This window comes from Falco punctatus, assembly GCF_963210335.1.
Source record: "Falco punctatus genome assembly, chromosome: 1".
In the NCBI taxonomy this organism is placed as follows: domain Eukaryota; kingdom Metazoa; phylum Chordata; class Aves; order Falconiformes; family Falconidae; genus Falco; species Falco punctatus.
In genome coordinates, this window is record NC_137580.1 from 100,422,030 (window position 1) to 100,436,609 (window position 14,580).

Genomic DNA, 14,580 nt, shown 5'->3' on the forward strand with positions numbered 1-14,580 from the left:
TGCCAGGCGGAGAGGAGCACCTCACTGCTGCCCCAAATGAAGTGTTCTAGGGGACAAAGCCCCAAAGGGTCCATCCCAAAAGACACCCTGAAAGACCGGCAGAGGCAACAGCTGGGCAGGGAGGCTGTGCTTTGCAGCCTCCGAAGCAGCCAAACAGCCTCCAAGCTGGGGATGAACTCATTTTTTGCAGCATGGAAGAGGATGAACTGCATTGTGCACCCCACAGTGCCCCCCGCCCCAAGACCTGCTCCAGCCATCCCAAGCACAGGGTCGAGGTGGGCTGAGGGTCTGTACTCAGGGTAGACCCCAAAAACCTGGGGTTTGACTCCTGCCTTTTGTCTTCTTTCCCTTGATCTGAGCCTGTAAGGGCTGCCCGTGCCTGGGTCACTCCCCATGCTTGATCCCTGCAGGGCAGCAAATAGCCCCCAAACCCATGTGCTGGGGTTCCCCAAATCCTAAACCCACTCACCAGGGTCTCCCAACCCCCTAAACCGATGCACCAGGGTCTCCCAAGCCCCCAGATCCATGCACCAGAGGCTCTCCACCCTTGCACTGTCTCTGCAGGTAGCGCTGGTCCCCTGTCAGGGTAGGGGGGCTGGGAGGGGGGCCAGGAAGGGGGCCATGCTTCCCTATGTCTGGCTGGTGCCTGCCCCTCAGAGGGCTCAGGTATGGGGTGAGCTCCGTGGGACAGTGGCACAGCAGCAAGGGCAGAAAGTCATAGCCATTCAAAGCCACAAGCCAGGCTGTCCCACCCCAAGCCCCGGCCACACAGGCCTCCTGCCTGTCATCATCCCCCCCAGCTGAGTCTTCCCACAACTCATCACATGTTACCAGCCCCCACAACCCCCTTTCAAAGGAATCAGCAACCAGTGCTGCCGGTCTCCAGTGCCAGGACTGGGGACTGGGGACGTGGTGGCGCTGAGGAATTAGGAGTGCTCCGGTGTCACCCTGAGCTCCCACCCTGCAGCCCCAGCCCACCACTTACCTCCTCCCCTGGAGCCACACCAGGAAGGGGTTTGTACCAGGGCCAGTGGAGAGCAGCAGGACGGAAGAGAAACAAGTTTTCTCATTAGAAGCAGCTGAGGTTTCACAGGGCCCCTTGCTAAGCCCTGACTGTTCCAATCACCTCCCACCTCCAGGTCCCTCTGTCTCCCACAGAACCACTAGCCAGGTCAGGGATGGAACCCACATGTCCCAAGTCAGCAGAGAGGGGCAGAGACAGGCAGGTGATCAGGGAAAGCAGTGATGCTGCAGGGAAGCGCAAGAGCGTCGTATCCCCTATGCTGCATTTAAAAATGCCACGTTTATGTAGACCCTACAAAAACCACCAGCAAGCGAGGTGGCAACACGTGGCCCATGGAATTTTCCTGCCTGGCTGGTGCCCAGGGTGAGCCTCATCGTTCAGGGACCGGAAGATGGCATGCCACTCATCAGCCTTGTCTAGGGGGGGGGACAGGGAACTGGAGCAACTGGCCCCTTCTTCCCATCCTCACATCCTGCACCCCCAGCCCATGCACCGGCAAGAGGGGAAACTGAGGCAGGCAGGTAGTGAACCACCATTGGCTTTGGTGCCCCGCAGGACTTTCTGGGGTCTGAATTTGCCCCATGGAGTCACCAGGTTCCAGTGACCCAGGTGTTATCTATGACCCAAGGAGGTGCCCCAGCCCAGGCTGCTGCAGGGGACATGGGACTGTGACAGTGACAGTTCTCTGCCCACATCATGGAGGGAGGGCTCAGGCTACTTCTGGACTGTGCAGAGTCCTCAGTCCTGAGCTGGAAGGGTGGATGCTGTGCCCAGGGGACAAAGAGTGGCTCTGTGGGCAGTGCCAACCGTGACCAAGCCCCTGCAGAAACAGGCACCAGGCACAGGATGGTGGATCACAGGAGTGTAGGACAGGACAGAGCTCAGGACACCGCTAGTCCAGCCTCCAGCTCAAAGCAGAAATGGGCAGGTCCACAGAAACACTGGTGGAAAGGGCTCCCGTGGTCCCCACTGCCACCACCTGTTCGCTGCCAGAAAATCCTCCAGTGTGGGTGAGCCTTCCTGCGGTTGAAGATGGGGACCTGTCCCCACGTTCCTATGGATCTGTGCACCCTGGCTGGATGCCAATGACCCCTTCAGCTCCCCATGTCTCTATGGAGCTGAGCGCCCTGTTGGGGTCCCAGCAGCCCTTCTCCAGCTCTGGACATCCCTGTGGAGCTGCGTGGCCTGATCAGACTCCAGCACCTCTTCTCTTGGCACATCTCCTCAAGCCTCATGAGGACCCCGCTGCCCATCACCCCCCACAAACAGCTGCTGTCCCCTGGGGAGGGTCCTCACAGCACTGGTGCCCACCCTGCTGAGATGCTGGGAGAAATCACACTCCTCCTCCCAGCTGGTCCACCAGACTTACCCATAAAGGTGATAAACACCGTGGCCAATACATCCTCCCCATCACTGGGGCCAGAGACAGAGGTCTCAGTCTGGGCCTCATGCAGGTCAGTGGGGGAGGCTGTACCAAGCAGCACCGACTTGGCCATGTCCTTGCCAGAGCCACCAGAGCTTTTGGCCACCACCTCAGTGACACTCGGCTGCTGGCCTGTCAGCAGGGATGTGGGATGTGGGGATGCCCAGCTCCCTGCATGCAGCAAGGGCCACCATCCTGAGCTGTGGTCGAGCTTAGGCACAGCCCTGCTAGGGATGTCCCTGGGGACCACCTTGGGTGGGGACAGAGCAGGACCCCGCAGGGGACAGGGGGCACAGAGGCAGCTCTCGGTGGTCTGCAGCTTGGTCTGGGTGCCCTTGTCCCTCCTGGGAGGTGATGGCTGGGGGGGAACAGCCAGCTGCCAGGAGCAGAGGGGCTGAGCCCCTCACACCAGCATCGGGCCAGGTTGGGGGGGGCTGCAGGGGCAAGGAGCCCTGCCAGGCTGCCACCAACTGGGCAGGGGGCTGGGGGGGGGACCGGGTGCCACACACACCGGTGGCTGGATTTGGGCATGGTGTGTGGCACATCTCTGGGGGGTGGCTTTGGGTAGATGACAGCTGTGGCATGGGGCCACCAGGGCTGTGTCAGGGTCATCTCCCTGCCTGCCAAGGGGCAGCTCCTGGCTGGTGACTCAGTCTGGGATGAGTTGCTGGTCATGGGGGCAACCGAGCAGCCACCGCTTTGGCCTTGCCATGACTGGCTGCTGGCTCTCACTTCACTCTCCCTCTGCCTGGTGCTGAGGATCCTCTGCAGGGTCACCAGCAAGGAGTCCAATGGCACCAACCACACCAGGCACAGCTCACTCTGCAGCTCCATCCAGCTGGGCAAGAGGCTGGGGGTGGCCTGGGGGTCCCATGGGGATGGGGAGCTCTCACTGAAGGGCTGGGGGTCCCCCAGGGTCCTGGTCTCCTGTGGTGGCAGGGAATTGGGGACCATGGTGTCTCCCAGGTGTGACAGCTGCAGTGGGTCCCCCATAGTCCTGATATTCCTGGGGAGCAATGGCGTCCTGCTCCCGGAGCAAAGAAACCATGTGGCACAATGTCACCAAGGGCACTGTGATGTCACCATGATGCTGGCAGTGCTTGCCCATCCCTTCACCCAAGATAACATGGGACAGGCAGTTAGACAAGGAATCACCCCAGGGGGGACAGAGCCACTGTCACCTCCCCAACACCCCTCCCTGGGCCCTCCCATGTTGAGGCTGAGCATTGCCTGAGCAATAAACCATGAGGTTTTCCTGATGGGAAGGGGGATCCAGCCTGGATCCTGGGACCTTGGGGCTGTGCTGCTGCCTCCCCCGCTTGCCCAGCTGTAGCATCCTTGGGCACATCCCCCAGTCCCTTCCCTGTCACTCCCCCATGAGCTCCTTTGGGTCTCGGTTTTCTCTAGCCAAAGCTCAACCACCCCACCCAAGGATGGAGATCCTCCACCTTGGGGACCTTAATTCTGTTTAGGAAGGTGACAAGGACACAGGGATAGCATGGGATGGCCATGGGCACAGGCTACCTCACTGTCCCTTGGGGCTTGTTTTACATCAAAGGCAAAGCTGCTCCATGGCGCCCAGTCACACAGCTCCGTAACCTGCCTGTCACCACCATGGGCTCTTGCCATCACATGGGGTGACAGTGGGCACGTCTGCCTGGGGAGGGGACCCAGGGCTTTGAGGTCCTGGCCAGGTGGCACAGGCAGGAACAGCATCAGCCTCAGGGCCAGGGAGGACACCCATGATGGGTTGGGGGGAACACAAGAGTGCTGCTACCACAGGGTGCCTGGGAGATGCCACCAAGCCCAGTACCACCACACCACCCTGAGCACAGGGACCTCATGCCTCAGTTTCCCCAAGAGCTTCCAGCCCCCCGGGGGAGGCGAGCAATTCCCAAGCAGGCCGGGCAGCGAGCGGGGAAGGATTTATTGACTCACGGCTCAGGGTACATCACAGTTTGAGCTCCCTTCCCGCCTCCAGAGAGGACATCTCCTTGGACTTCCCGGGCAAAAGTGCACGGAGAGGCTTCACAGTTTCATCCCTTCGGGAAAGCAGAACCGAGGCAGTGACAAATGGCAAACGCTACGTTGTATGAAAAAATAATACAAACTCTTCTCTTTAAATATCTTACAGAAAAATGAACCTGAATAAAGAGCATGAAAAGCACCGTGCGGCGCAACCCCCCACAACCACCCCAGGCCAAGGGGACCAAGACGAGCTGCATCCCCGCACCCCTCTGTACCACTTGGTGCTGCTCTCAGGGATGCGTGGTCACGGATTAGCATGGGCAGCAGGGACATGGGGGCAGTGGGGGGGGACCACTACATGCCTGTCCCCACACCACAAGAGTGTGTGTCCCCACCATGAACCCCTCACTCGGCCAGGGGTGCTGGCAGCCCCCTGAGCCCAGGGTGCCAGTAGAAGTAGCATGAGAGGGTCTGGCCGAGGACGAGGGCATTGCTGTGAGGCTGCCCCATGACCTATGCTCCCTCAAGGGGCCAGGGGCTGTGTACCCCACCCCCGACCAAAGGAACCGGGCAGTCCCTCCTGTGTCGCAGTGCAAGTTCATGGAAAGCCAAGGCACCGCCGCGAGGCTGCGGCTCTGTACGGGGGAGCCCACAGGCTTTTGCGGGTGCAGTGGCCACACAGCCCCCAGGAGTGCAAAAGCAAAGCAAGCCAGGGGAGGGGACACACACACGGGGAAGGTCCCCACCGTGTGGCCAGCTGGGCTTGTCCTGGGGGCAACCGCTACTCCGTGGGGGGGATGCATAGGGGCCGTGCAGCCCCGGGGAGAGCCAGCTCCCTGGGACGGTGCGGGCAGCAGCATGAGCAGCCCGTGCAGAGGAGACTGAGTGGGGGGCTCATCTGGAGAGCCCCAGGGATCCAGCCCCTGGGGTGGTGGCAGCCGGAGGAGATGCTGGCGGTGGGTGCAGCTCCTTCTCCTGTGGCTTCAGAGGGTGTGCAGGTGTGGGGGCGCAGGCAACCCGCCCTCGCCCTGCCGGTGTGTCTCCCCGAAAGCTCGGTCCAGCTGCTCCAGCTGGGAGCTCAGCGGCAGGTGGATCTCCAGGTGCATGCGGAGGGTTTCCAGCCACTGCTCCAGCTTGCTGAAGGATGGCCTGAGCAAGAAGAGGGGGGACACGTGGCAGCTCCACTGCACTGGCCCCATCCTCCCTGTGCCACCAGCCCCAGTGATCCCCCAGAATGGGGGGTCCCAACCACTCACCGCTTCTCAGGGTCCAGGTCACAGCAGCAGACAGCGATGGGGAAGAAGCTGGGGGGGCAGGCAGGGGGGCAGTAGCGGTCCAGGAAGCCCCTGACGTTGAGGCCGAAGTCAGTGGTACGGGGCAGGTAGTCGGGGTCAGCACTCACCCGACCAATGATCTGGAGGACAGTGGGAGGGAGGAGTGGGCTAAGCCCCACGGGCAGACCCCAACCTCAGTGAGGACCCCAACCCCACAGGGAGACCCCAATCCCGGTGGTACTTGCCTCGCACAGGACGATACCGAAGGAGAAGATGTCCACCTTCTCATCATAGCTCCTCCCTGCCAGGAGAGATGGGTCAAGCCATGCTGCACAGCCCGTCCCTGCCCCACCAAGCATCCTCTGCCTGGGGACAAAGCCCTAGCTGGCCACATCCCCACTCACAGCATCACGGCCAGGCTCACCATTGATCATCTCAGGGGCCATCCAGTACGGGTTCCCCACCACCGTGTACCGCTTCTTGCGGTCCGGTTTCTTCAGGTTCTTGAGATGTTCAGGCTGGTTCTTCTCATCCACCATCAGCCGTGCCAGCCCAAAATCAGCCACCACCACGCTCTTGTTCTGGGTGGGTAGAAAGGAATGGTGGGCAGAGCCATGTAGGGGGCTGAGACCCCCAACCGGGCTGGGGGAGGACACCATCAAGGTGGGAGAACTCACCTCCCGCACGAGACAGTTGTGAGAGTTGAGGTCACGGTGGATGATGTTCATGGAGTGGAGGTAGGCCTGGGGGAAGGATAGGCTGAGAAAAGGGGGGCACCCCTAGCTGGTGGTCCCCAGCCCACCAGCACTCATCCCACCCAGCCAGCCCTGGGTGGCACCCACCATGCCAGCAGCGATGTCCTTGGCAAAGCTGACCCGCTGGCTCCAGGGGTAGTGGCTGTCCTGGGGGCAGGAGGAGGGATTTGTCAGAGCAGAGGAGAGGGTTCCCCCAGCCCCACCAGGCCTGTGGGGTTGGGGGGTCCTGACCTGCCCCCCAGAGCTCACCATGCTCTTGATGAGGCCCCTCAAGGTGCCCCCTTTGATGTACTCCGTGATGAAGTTGAGCCTCTTCTCCTTGTACAGCACCCCGATGAACTTCAGCACATTGGGGTGCTCCAGGCAGCGCATCACCTTCACCTGCAGGACCCCCCCGTGCCTGTGACACCCCCACACACTCAGCACCCACCCGGACGACCCACTGCTCATGTCTTCTCCATTAAACAGGCAGGGGCTGCCTGCATCCTGTGGTGGCTGGCCATCCCCAGTCCAGGTGTCATGCCCAGCATCCCATATCATGGTGGGGGACAGGATTGGACAGCCCCATCCCTCATGTCCCCCTCCAAGCCAGGGGTATTAAAGACAAGGATATTCACCTCTTTGAGGAAGGTCCTCTGTGTCTCCTCATCAAAGCGGATCAGCTCCTTCATGACCATCACCTCACCTGTCTCCCGGTGTGTCACCTGGCAGGGAGGGCAGAGGCTGAATCACCAGCTCCCAGATACCATCCCCACCCTTCGGGACAGCCCAAGAGAGATGATACCCCCACCCCTGGGAGTTGAGACCCTCATGCCCGTGACACTTGGTGGTCACCCAGCCCCACCTTGATGGCCTGGCCAAAGCAGCCCTTGCCCAGCACCTCGCCGTGGATGAGGTCAGAAGGGCGAAAGATGCGATGGGCACGGGAGACAATGCGCAACGACTCAGAGCGACCGATGTCCTTGCGCTGGGACGCGGGTGAGCCCACTGAGCCAGAGCCCGGAGACTTGTCCGTGCTGCAGCTCCTCCTGCGGGATTGACGGACAGACAGAGGGTCAACTCCAAGGAGGGATTCCAATGGAAGAGGTGGGCAAGCTGGTGGCCTTACGTGACAGTCCGCTGGCGCATGGCACCAGGCTCCCCACAGGGTGGGGGGGCAGGGGAGCACAGGGGGCTGCAGGCAAGCCCTGACTCGCAGGCAAGGGGCTCGTGGGGGTCATGCTCGATGGTCAGCTGGAGCAGGCGACTGGTCTCCTGGATCAGCAGGTCAATCTGGGGGCAGAAAACAATGGTGGGGATGGTGGATGGTTTAGGGGGCAACTCGGGGAAGGTGTTGGTTTGGGGTGACCTGGGGGAGTGTACCTCATCCAGGGGGACATGGCCAATGGGGGTGCCGTTGATCTCCAGGATGCGATCGCCAACGTGGATGGAGTTCTTCATGTCAGGGCTGATGCAGTCTGGATCCACCCTGCAGGGCCAGCAGGCAGCGGGGGTCAGCCCCCCCAGCCACAACACCCTCAGAGGTGGGGATGTGCTGGGACACAGCCCACGCTCCACCCCCAGCCAATGGGGACAGGCTGTCATGTCCCCTGTGAGTCACCTCTGAGATGGCAACATGCCGCCACGGTACCCACAAGTCACCCCAGCAAGATGGGGATGTGCAGGCGAGCTGCCCACGGGTCACCCCTACCAGATGGGGACATGGAAACAAGCTGCCCGCAGGTCACCCCTGCTAGTTGGGAACAGGCAGGCAAGCCACCCGTGTTGGCTGGGGACACAGACACTGCCCACAAGCCACCCTTACTTCTTGGGGACACACTGTCATGGTAACTGTGAGTCACCCCTCCAGGATGGGGACACACAGTCACGGTACCTGCGAGTCATCCTTGCTAGTTGGGGACATGCAGGCATGTTGCCCATGGGTCACCCCTAGCAGGTGGGGACACACAAACATGTTTCCCATGAGCTGCTCCTGGATGGGGACATGCTGGCACAGTACCCACAAGCCATCCCAAGCATTTGGGGACATGCCTGCCTGGTTCCCAGAACCCACCCTGGCAGATGAGGCAACGCCAGCCTCACCCCAGGTGAGGCTGTCATCACCCCAAGTGATCACAATGCCAGATGTCACCCTCCAAGCCACCCTGATGGCCAGGGACATGCCAGCACTGGCCATCCCTGGCTGAGTGGGACATATCAGCCTCATCCCTCAACCTCCCACCCCAAAAAGTCTGTGGGGTGCATCCCACCAGCAGAAGGGATGTGGGATGCCCCCAGCCCCGGGGAGGGGACGGTGGCAGAGGGGACACAGACGCACTCTCGGACGCGGACGGTGCGGGAGTGCTCGGTGCCACAGCCCTGGTCAATGGAGACTGAGAAGCCACGTTTGCCATCGGAGCAGGCAGGGATGGAGACGAGCGTGACAGTGTGCGGGATGCGGGAAGCTGGCGAATCCGGCAGGATCTGCTCAATGACCGGTGTCACCACCATCTGGTAATAGCAGTGCCCGCTGCAGGGCCAAGAGGAGGCAGGTGGTTGAGGGGCTGCCAGAGGACGTGTACCCCCCAGCCACTCACCCAGGCTAGGACATACCAGTAGAGCTTGGAGCGCTCCACCAGCGCATAGGTGTCCCCATCCCCGATGAATGTGTGGCAGTTGAGGCAGCTGAAGCACTCGGGGTGGTACTTCTGCTCCCCGGCCACCTGCGGACAGATGCCATCAGCCATGGGAACCCAGATGGCCAGGGCACTGAGCACAGGTGCCAGGGCTCAGATGGTGTTGTGAGCACCCATGGGTGCACCAAGGCCAAGGGAAGGGCAGGCTGAGCTGTGAAGTGGTAGGGACAGCTGTGCCGCTAGGCTGAGGACAGCTGGAGGGACATCTCCCCACCACCCTGAGCATCCCCAGCCCCAACATGGGTGCATGCCCCTCCCAGGGTGCCCCTAAAATGCAGAGGACACCCCTGACACCGCCAGAGCCCAAGCCATGCTGGGGGTCTGCACCCCCTCCCCATCTCACCCACTCTCCAGGGAGTGCAGCCATGGGTCAGGGCTCCATGTCCCGCCCAGGCCCCCCCAGTGCTCACCATGACGAGCCCCTTGGTGATCTGCTCCGAGCAGCCATGGCAGAGCTCCCCAAAGCGCACCCAGTAATCCTTCTTGCAGTACAGGCGCCCATCCTTCTCATAGTACTGGTGGGACAGGGAGGTCCCGCACTCACAGCACCTGTGGCAGAGGATGGGGACTCTCTTGCTACCATGTCCCCATCATCACCCTGTCCCCATTGTCACCCTGGGGGGCAGCCAGTGCCAGTCTGCCCCATGGCTCTCTGGGCAAGCTGCTTCCCCCGTTTCCTACCCTGCTGCAGGGCCACTGCATCTGTGTGCCACTGTCCCCAGGGCGGCAGTGGGTGGCTCCAGGGGTGCCTGTGCAGGCTGGCAGTGTGAGGACATGTGGGGACATGGTGGGGGGAGGGACAGAGACAGGCATGGGGAGGGTGGTGCCCGCCCTGCATGGATGTGCCAGCCTGGTCATGGACATAGTGAGGGATGTGCCAGCCTGCTCACAGACAGAGAGACATGCCAGCTGGCTCACAGACAGGCCACCATGGATCACAGACACACAGAGGGCTGTGCCACCCTGGTCACAGATGTGCCAGCCTGGTCATGGACAGAGGGACATGCCAGCCTGGTCATGGACACATGAAAGGACATGTCAGCCTGGTCACGGACACACCACCCTGGCACAGAGGGACATGCCAACTTGGTCACAGATGCAGGGATGGATGTGCCACCCTGGTCACAGACACACAAAGGGACGTGCCACTCTGGCCATGGACATGCCAGCCTTGGGGATGCAACACCCTGTCTGCTGCAAACAGGGTGCAGGGGGACACACCTACATTGCAGGGTTCTGCTCTGGCCCTGGGGAGGAGGGCGCAGGGGATGGGGGTGCAGGGGGGTGCAGAGAGTGTACAATAGGAGGGTGCACCCAGGGGCGCAGAGGGTGCTGTGGATTCTGGGGGTGCACAGGCAGGTGCAGGGGTGCTGTGTGATGGGGTGCTGCATCAGATTATGCAGGGGGGTTGCAGGGGGGTGCTACAGGGGATTTCCTGTAGAGGGGTGCAGGGGGATACATATGAAGGGTGCTGCAGGGGTGCAGGGGGGTGCTAGTGGGGAGTTCCCGGGGGGGGGGCGGGGCTGGGGGGCTATAGGAAGCTGCACGGGGGCTGCCGCAGTCGCCGGCACCGAACGCAAGTGGAATACCAACCAGGCGTGACGTCACGGCGCGGAATTTCCCCACCCCATGACGTCACCGCGCGAGGACTCCACCACCGCCTGCGCAGCCCAAAGCCTACGCAGGGCTGAGGGGGGGTGGGGGGCGGCGGTGGCCAATGGGGGGCGGCTGTGCCGCCCCGCCCCTTAACCCCCTTTCCCCCACGGCGCCCCTACACCCCCCACCCCCACCCCCCGTGCCTGGGCTGAGGCCCGCGCTCCCTTCCACGGCTGCAAGCTGGGGGGGGGGGGGAGCCGGGAGGAGGTTTCGCAGCGGTTCCGCTGGGGCCGAGGGAGGGGGGAGCCGAGTGGGGCGGAGGGGGTGACACACAGACGGGGCAAGCAGGGGGCTGGGGGGGGGAGCAGGCGGAGCCCCCCCGGGGTCCGTGGGGTTGCAGAGTCCAGCCCGACCCGCTCCCACTCACTTGGCTCCAGCGCGCAGGACGCAGTTCTTCCTCAGCACAGCTGCCAGCATCCTCCGTGGGACGGGGAGGCCACCCCGGTGCCCTGCCGTGCTCAGCACCCTCCCAGCCCCACAGGGACCCCACCAGGCCCTGGTCACCCCTTGCACCCCTCGACCCAGGACCTTTCTCCTCCTGCTCGGGGCTCCCACCACTCGAACTGCCGGGAGGGTGCAGAGAAAGAGGAAACGGGGCGGGAGGGGGCCAGGTGACATCAGCCTCACACCCTGTCACCCGTTACCCAGCAGGAAGGGACAGTGCAAGGCGGCCGCGGGGCGCCGGCAGCAGAGCCCTCTGTCAGGCTCAGCATCACCTGGTGAGCGCTGCCCACCCCCCGCTGCCCCAGCGAGCATCCAGGTGTGAGTGACAGCCTCACACGTGCCCCCGCCATGGCCAGAGCTGGGGGTCCCACTGTCCCCATCCTGTTGTCCCCACGGAGCATCCCGCTGTCCCCAGGCTCCTACCTGAAGCAGTCGGCATGCCAGTTGGCGTTCAGCGCCTGCAGGTACTGCCCGTCGTAGATGCCCTGCCCGCAGCTAGAACACACTGGCAGGTCGGTCCCTGGATAGAGGGGGGGGGGGAACGGGACACGGACGACGACACACAAAAGGGGGACAGGGCTGTCACTCTGCCAGCTGTCCCCACCCACCCGCAGCAGTACCCAGGCGCGTGCCCCTGAGTTATGTCCCTCTGTCTGGGGTGAAAAATTCCACCCCCAGCCATCCCATAATGGGGACAAGGTCGTGGCACTGATGTCCCCAGGGCTGGGGACAGGGGCTCAGCACCAAGCCACCTTCAGAGAGCCCCTGCCTCCAGAGGCACTGCCCTGACCCTGGGTGCCCCTGTCACTGGGGGTGCTGGGTGCCCATGGTGGTGGGGGGACACAGGGAGCCTGGGGTGCATGGGGTAGCGTTGGGGTCCCAGGGGTGTCCCATGGAGGCGCTGGGTTCAGCCAGCACAGGGCACAGGCAGGCCAGGGGGCACAAGGGTGACGGGGGGATGACAACACAGTAAGGTGCTGAGTGCAGAACAGATGTTTGGGGTGCATGGAGGTGTCAGGGATGGAGGGGTGCCCGGTGCTTGCGGCTGGGTGTTCAGGAGGGGCAGAATGGGGGACACAGGCTGAGGTGCAGGATGGGTGTGGGAGTTATAATGAGGTGCAGGATGGGGAAGTGAGGGATACAGGGCTACAGGATTGGTGCAGGGAGGATAGGGGGGATGCAAGGGTGCAGGATGGGGGAAAGGGTGCAGGGGGGATGAGGAAGGAGTGAAGGATGGGTGCAGGAAGGGACATAGGGGTGCAGGATGGGTGCAGAGAGTGCAGGTGAGATGAAGGGGTGCAGGGTGGGTGTGGGGGGAGATGGAGGGGACAGGATGGAAGGAGTGTAAAGGAGGGATGTAGTGGGACACAAAAGTGCATGGGGGGACCCTGTGGGGTGCAGGATGGGTGCTGGGGGACGCAGAGGGTATAAGAGGGTGCAGGGGTTGCAGGACAGGTGCTGTGGGATGCAGGGGACGTAGGGGAACCCACAGGGGTGCAGGATAGGTGCGGGGGGACGCAGGGGGCATGGCGGGACTCAGAAGGGTGCAGGAGGGGATGCAGAGGTTGTAAGGACACACAGTGGGGCGCAAGATGGGTGCTGGGGGATGCAGGGGTACCCAGAGAGGTGCAGGACAGGTGCTGGAGAATGCAGAGGGCATAGGGGGACACAGAGGGGTGCAGGATGGGTGCTGGGGGATGTAGGGGGTACTCAGAGGGGTGCAGGATGGGTTCTGGGGGATACAGGGGGCATGGGGGTACTCAAGAGAGATACAGGATTGGTGGTGGGGGATACAGGGAGCATGGGGGGGATACAGAGAGATGCAGGATGGGTGCTGGGGGATGCAGGGGGACCCAGCAGGGTGCAGAGACACAGAAGGTGCGCGGGATGCGGCATAGATGGGGTACTGAGCAGTGCAAGGATACAGAGAGGTATAGGATGGGTGCTGGATGGGGGGCTGCAGGATGGGAAGGGGTGCAGGGGCGCACAGAGGGGGCAGAGGGGGTAAAGGGGTGCAGGGGGGAGGTGAGTGATGTAGAGGGGCTGCAGGTGTGCAAGTTTAGTGGGGGTGCAGGGAGGGATGAGGGGTGCAGAGTGGATGGGAGGCACAGTAGGGATGTGGGGGTGCAGAGAAAGAGGCAGGAGGGACAGGGGGTGCAGGGGGATATCAGGGTGCAGGGAAGGAGGTGTACAGGGTTTGCGGGGTGCAAAGAGGGATGTGTGAGTGCAGGGGAGGATGCAGGGTGTTTGTGGAGTGCATGCAGGGATGCAGGCTAGAGGGGGGGTTGGGGTACAGAGGGGTGGGGATGCAGGCTGGACAGGGGATGCAGCAGATCTAGGGGTGCAGAGAGAGTGCATGCTGGAAGGGGGGTTCAGGGGTGATGTAGGGGTGCAGGAAGGATACAGGCTGGATGGGGGGTGCACAGAGGGATTTGGGGATGCACACGGTGGATGTGGGGGACACAGGATGGAAGTGGGATGCAGTGGGGGCTGCAGAGGGTGATGTGGCCTGGATGAGGGGTGCAGGGGGTGGGTTGCGTGGGGGGAATGTGGCGGGGATGCAAGCTGGATGGGGGGTGCAGAGGAGGCTGCAGGGGTGTGGGAGGAGATATGGGGGTGCGGGAGGGATGCTTGGGGGCTGCAGGCTGGCTGGGGGTGCGGGTGAGCCGGGCGGGGGGTCGCGAGGCCCCAGTGGCGGCGGCGGAAGCGCTGAGTCAGGCGGGGGGCCCGGGGGGGTCACGCACCTTCGTCCTCTCCCATAGGCTCGTCCCTCCAGGTGCAGCACAGCAGCATCAACCTCATGCAGCCGCGCTGCCCGGCCCCGCGCCAGGCCCTGCCCTCGCCCCGGCCCCGGCCCCGGCCCCGGCCCGGCCCGGCCCCGGCCCTGCCGCTGCGGCTCCGGCGGGCGGGCGGGGACGGCCGGGGGGGAGCACGGCGCCGGCGCGGCCGCCAGGGGGCGGGGCCGCGAGGGGCTAGGGGCGGGGCCGGGAGGAGGGCCGGGCCCGGGCCGGAGGGGGCGTGGTCTGTGTGGAGGGGGCAGGGCCAGGGCAACGCGGGGCGCGAGGGGCGCCGAGGCTGCCACCGTGGGTAGGGCACGGGTGTCCTCATTCACCCGGGGTGTCACCATGGGTAGGGTCTCCCTGTCCACCCAGGCTGCCCCCGTGGGTAGGTTGTCCCTGTGCACCCGGCTGTCACCATGGGTAGGGCACTTGTGTCCCTGTCCATCTGGGCTGCCACCGTGTGGCACGACATGAGTATCCCTCTTACTTCCTGAGTTGTCACCATGGGACAGGGCACAGCCGTTCCCCTGGGTCCCTGGGATGACACTGTGGGACAGGGCATGGACATACCCATCATCCTG

At 63.2% G+C, this 14,580-nt stretch overlaps 2 protein-coding genes across 4 annotated transcripts in view; both read right to left on the bottom strand.

Annotated features, from left to right (window-relative positions):
* Positions 1-4,229, bottom strand: part of SEPTIN4 (septin 4) — a 26,160-nt gene extending 21,931 nt beyond the window's left edge. Inside the window, exon 1 of the mRNA XM_080399381.1 lies at positions 986-4,229. The gene's annotated coding sequence lies outside the window, so the exon portion shown is untranslated. The remainder of the gene's footprint in view (positions 1-985) is intronic.
* A 127-nt stretch (positions 4,230-4,356) lies between these two features.
* LIMK1 (LIM domain kinase 1) lies at positions 4,357-14,181 on the bottom strand. Of its 3 annotated transcripts, XM_080398927.1 has the most exons (16): positions 13,964-14,179; positions 11,643-11,739; positions 9,530-9,668; positions 9,037-9,146; positions 8,762-8,953; positions 7,807-7,912; positions 7,553-7,716; positions 7,289-7,472; positions 7,062-7,148; positions 6,694-6,825; positions 6,532-6,591; positions 6,367-6,432; positions 6,114-6,270; positions 5,935-5,990; positions 5,672-5,829; positions 4,357-5,564 (listed from the first exon to the last, which is right to left on the bottom strand). In XM_080398927.1, exons 1-16 carry the CDS (start codon positions 14,019-14,021, stop codon positions 5,399-5,401), a joined length of 1,932 nt encoding a protein of 643 aa, XP_080255053.1. In that variant the 5' UTR covers positions 14,022-14,179; the 3' UTR covers positions 4,357-5,398. The 3 variants fall into 3 exon arrangements, with proteins under 3 accessions (XP_080255053.1, XP_080255052.1, XP_080255054.1); XM_080398926.1 differs by having other exon boundaries at positions 6,532-6,825; positions 13,964-14,181; XM_080398928.1 differs by lacking the exons at positions 11,643-11,739; positions 13,964-14,179 and adding exons at positions 9,801-10,102; positions 10,163-10,177 and having other exon boundaries at positions 6,532-6,825.
* Positions 14,182-14,580: the final 399 nt, after the last annotated feature.

Excerpts from the sequence above, each read along its gene's own strand:
- LIMK1 (XM_080398926.1), bottom strand. The coding sequence starts at position 14,021 with ATGAGGTTGATGCTGCTGTGCTGCACCTGGAGGGACGAGCCTATGGGA. Across the intron at positions 6,271-6,366 it reads ACAACTGTCTCGTGCGGGAG|AACAAGAGCGTGGTGGTGGC; the intron begins GTGAGTTCTCCC and ends CTACCCACCCAG. Across the intron at positions 5,991-6,113 it reads GGCCCCTGAGATGATCAATG|GGAGGAGCTATGATGAGAAG; the intron begins GTGAGCCTGGCC and ends CTCTCCTGGCAG.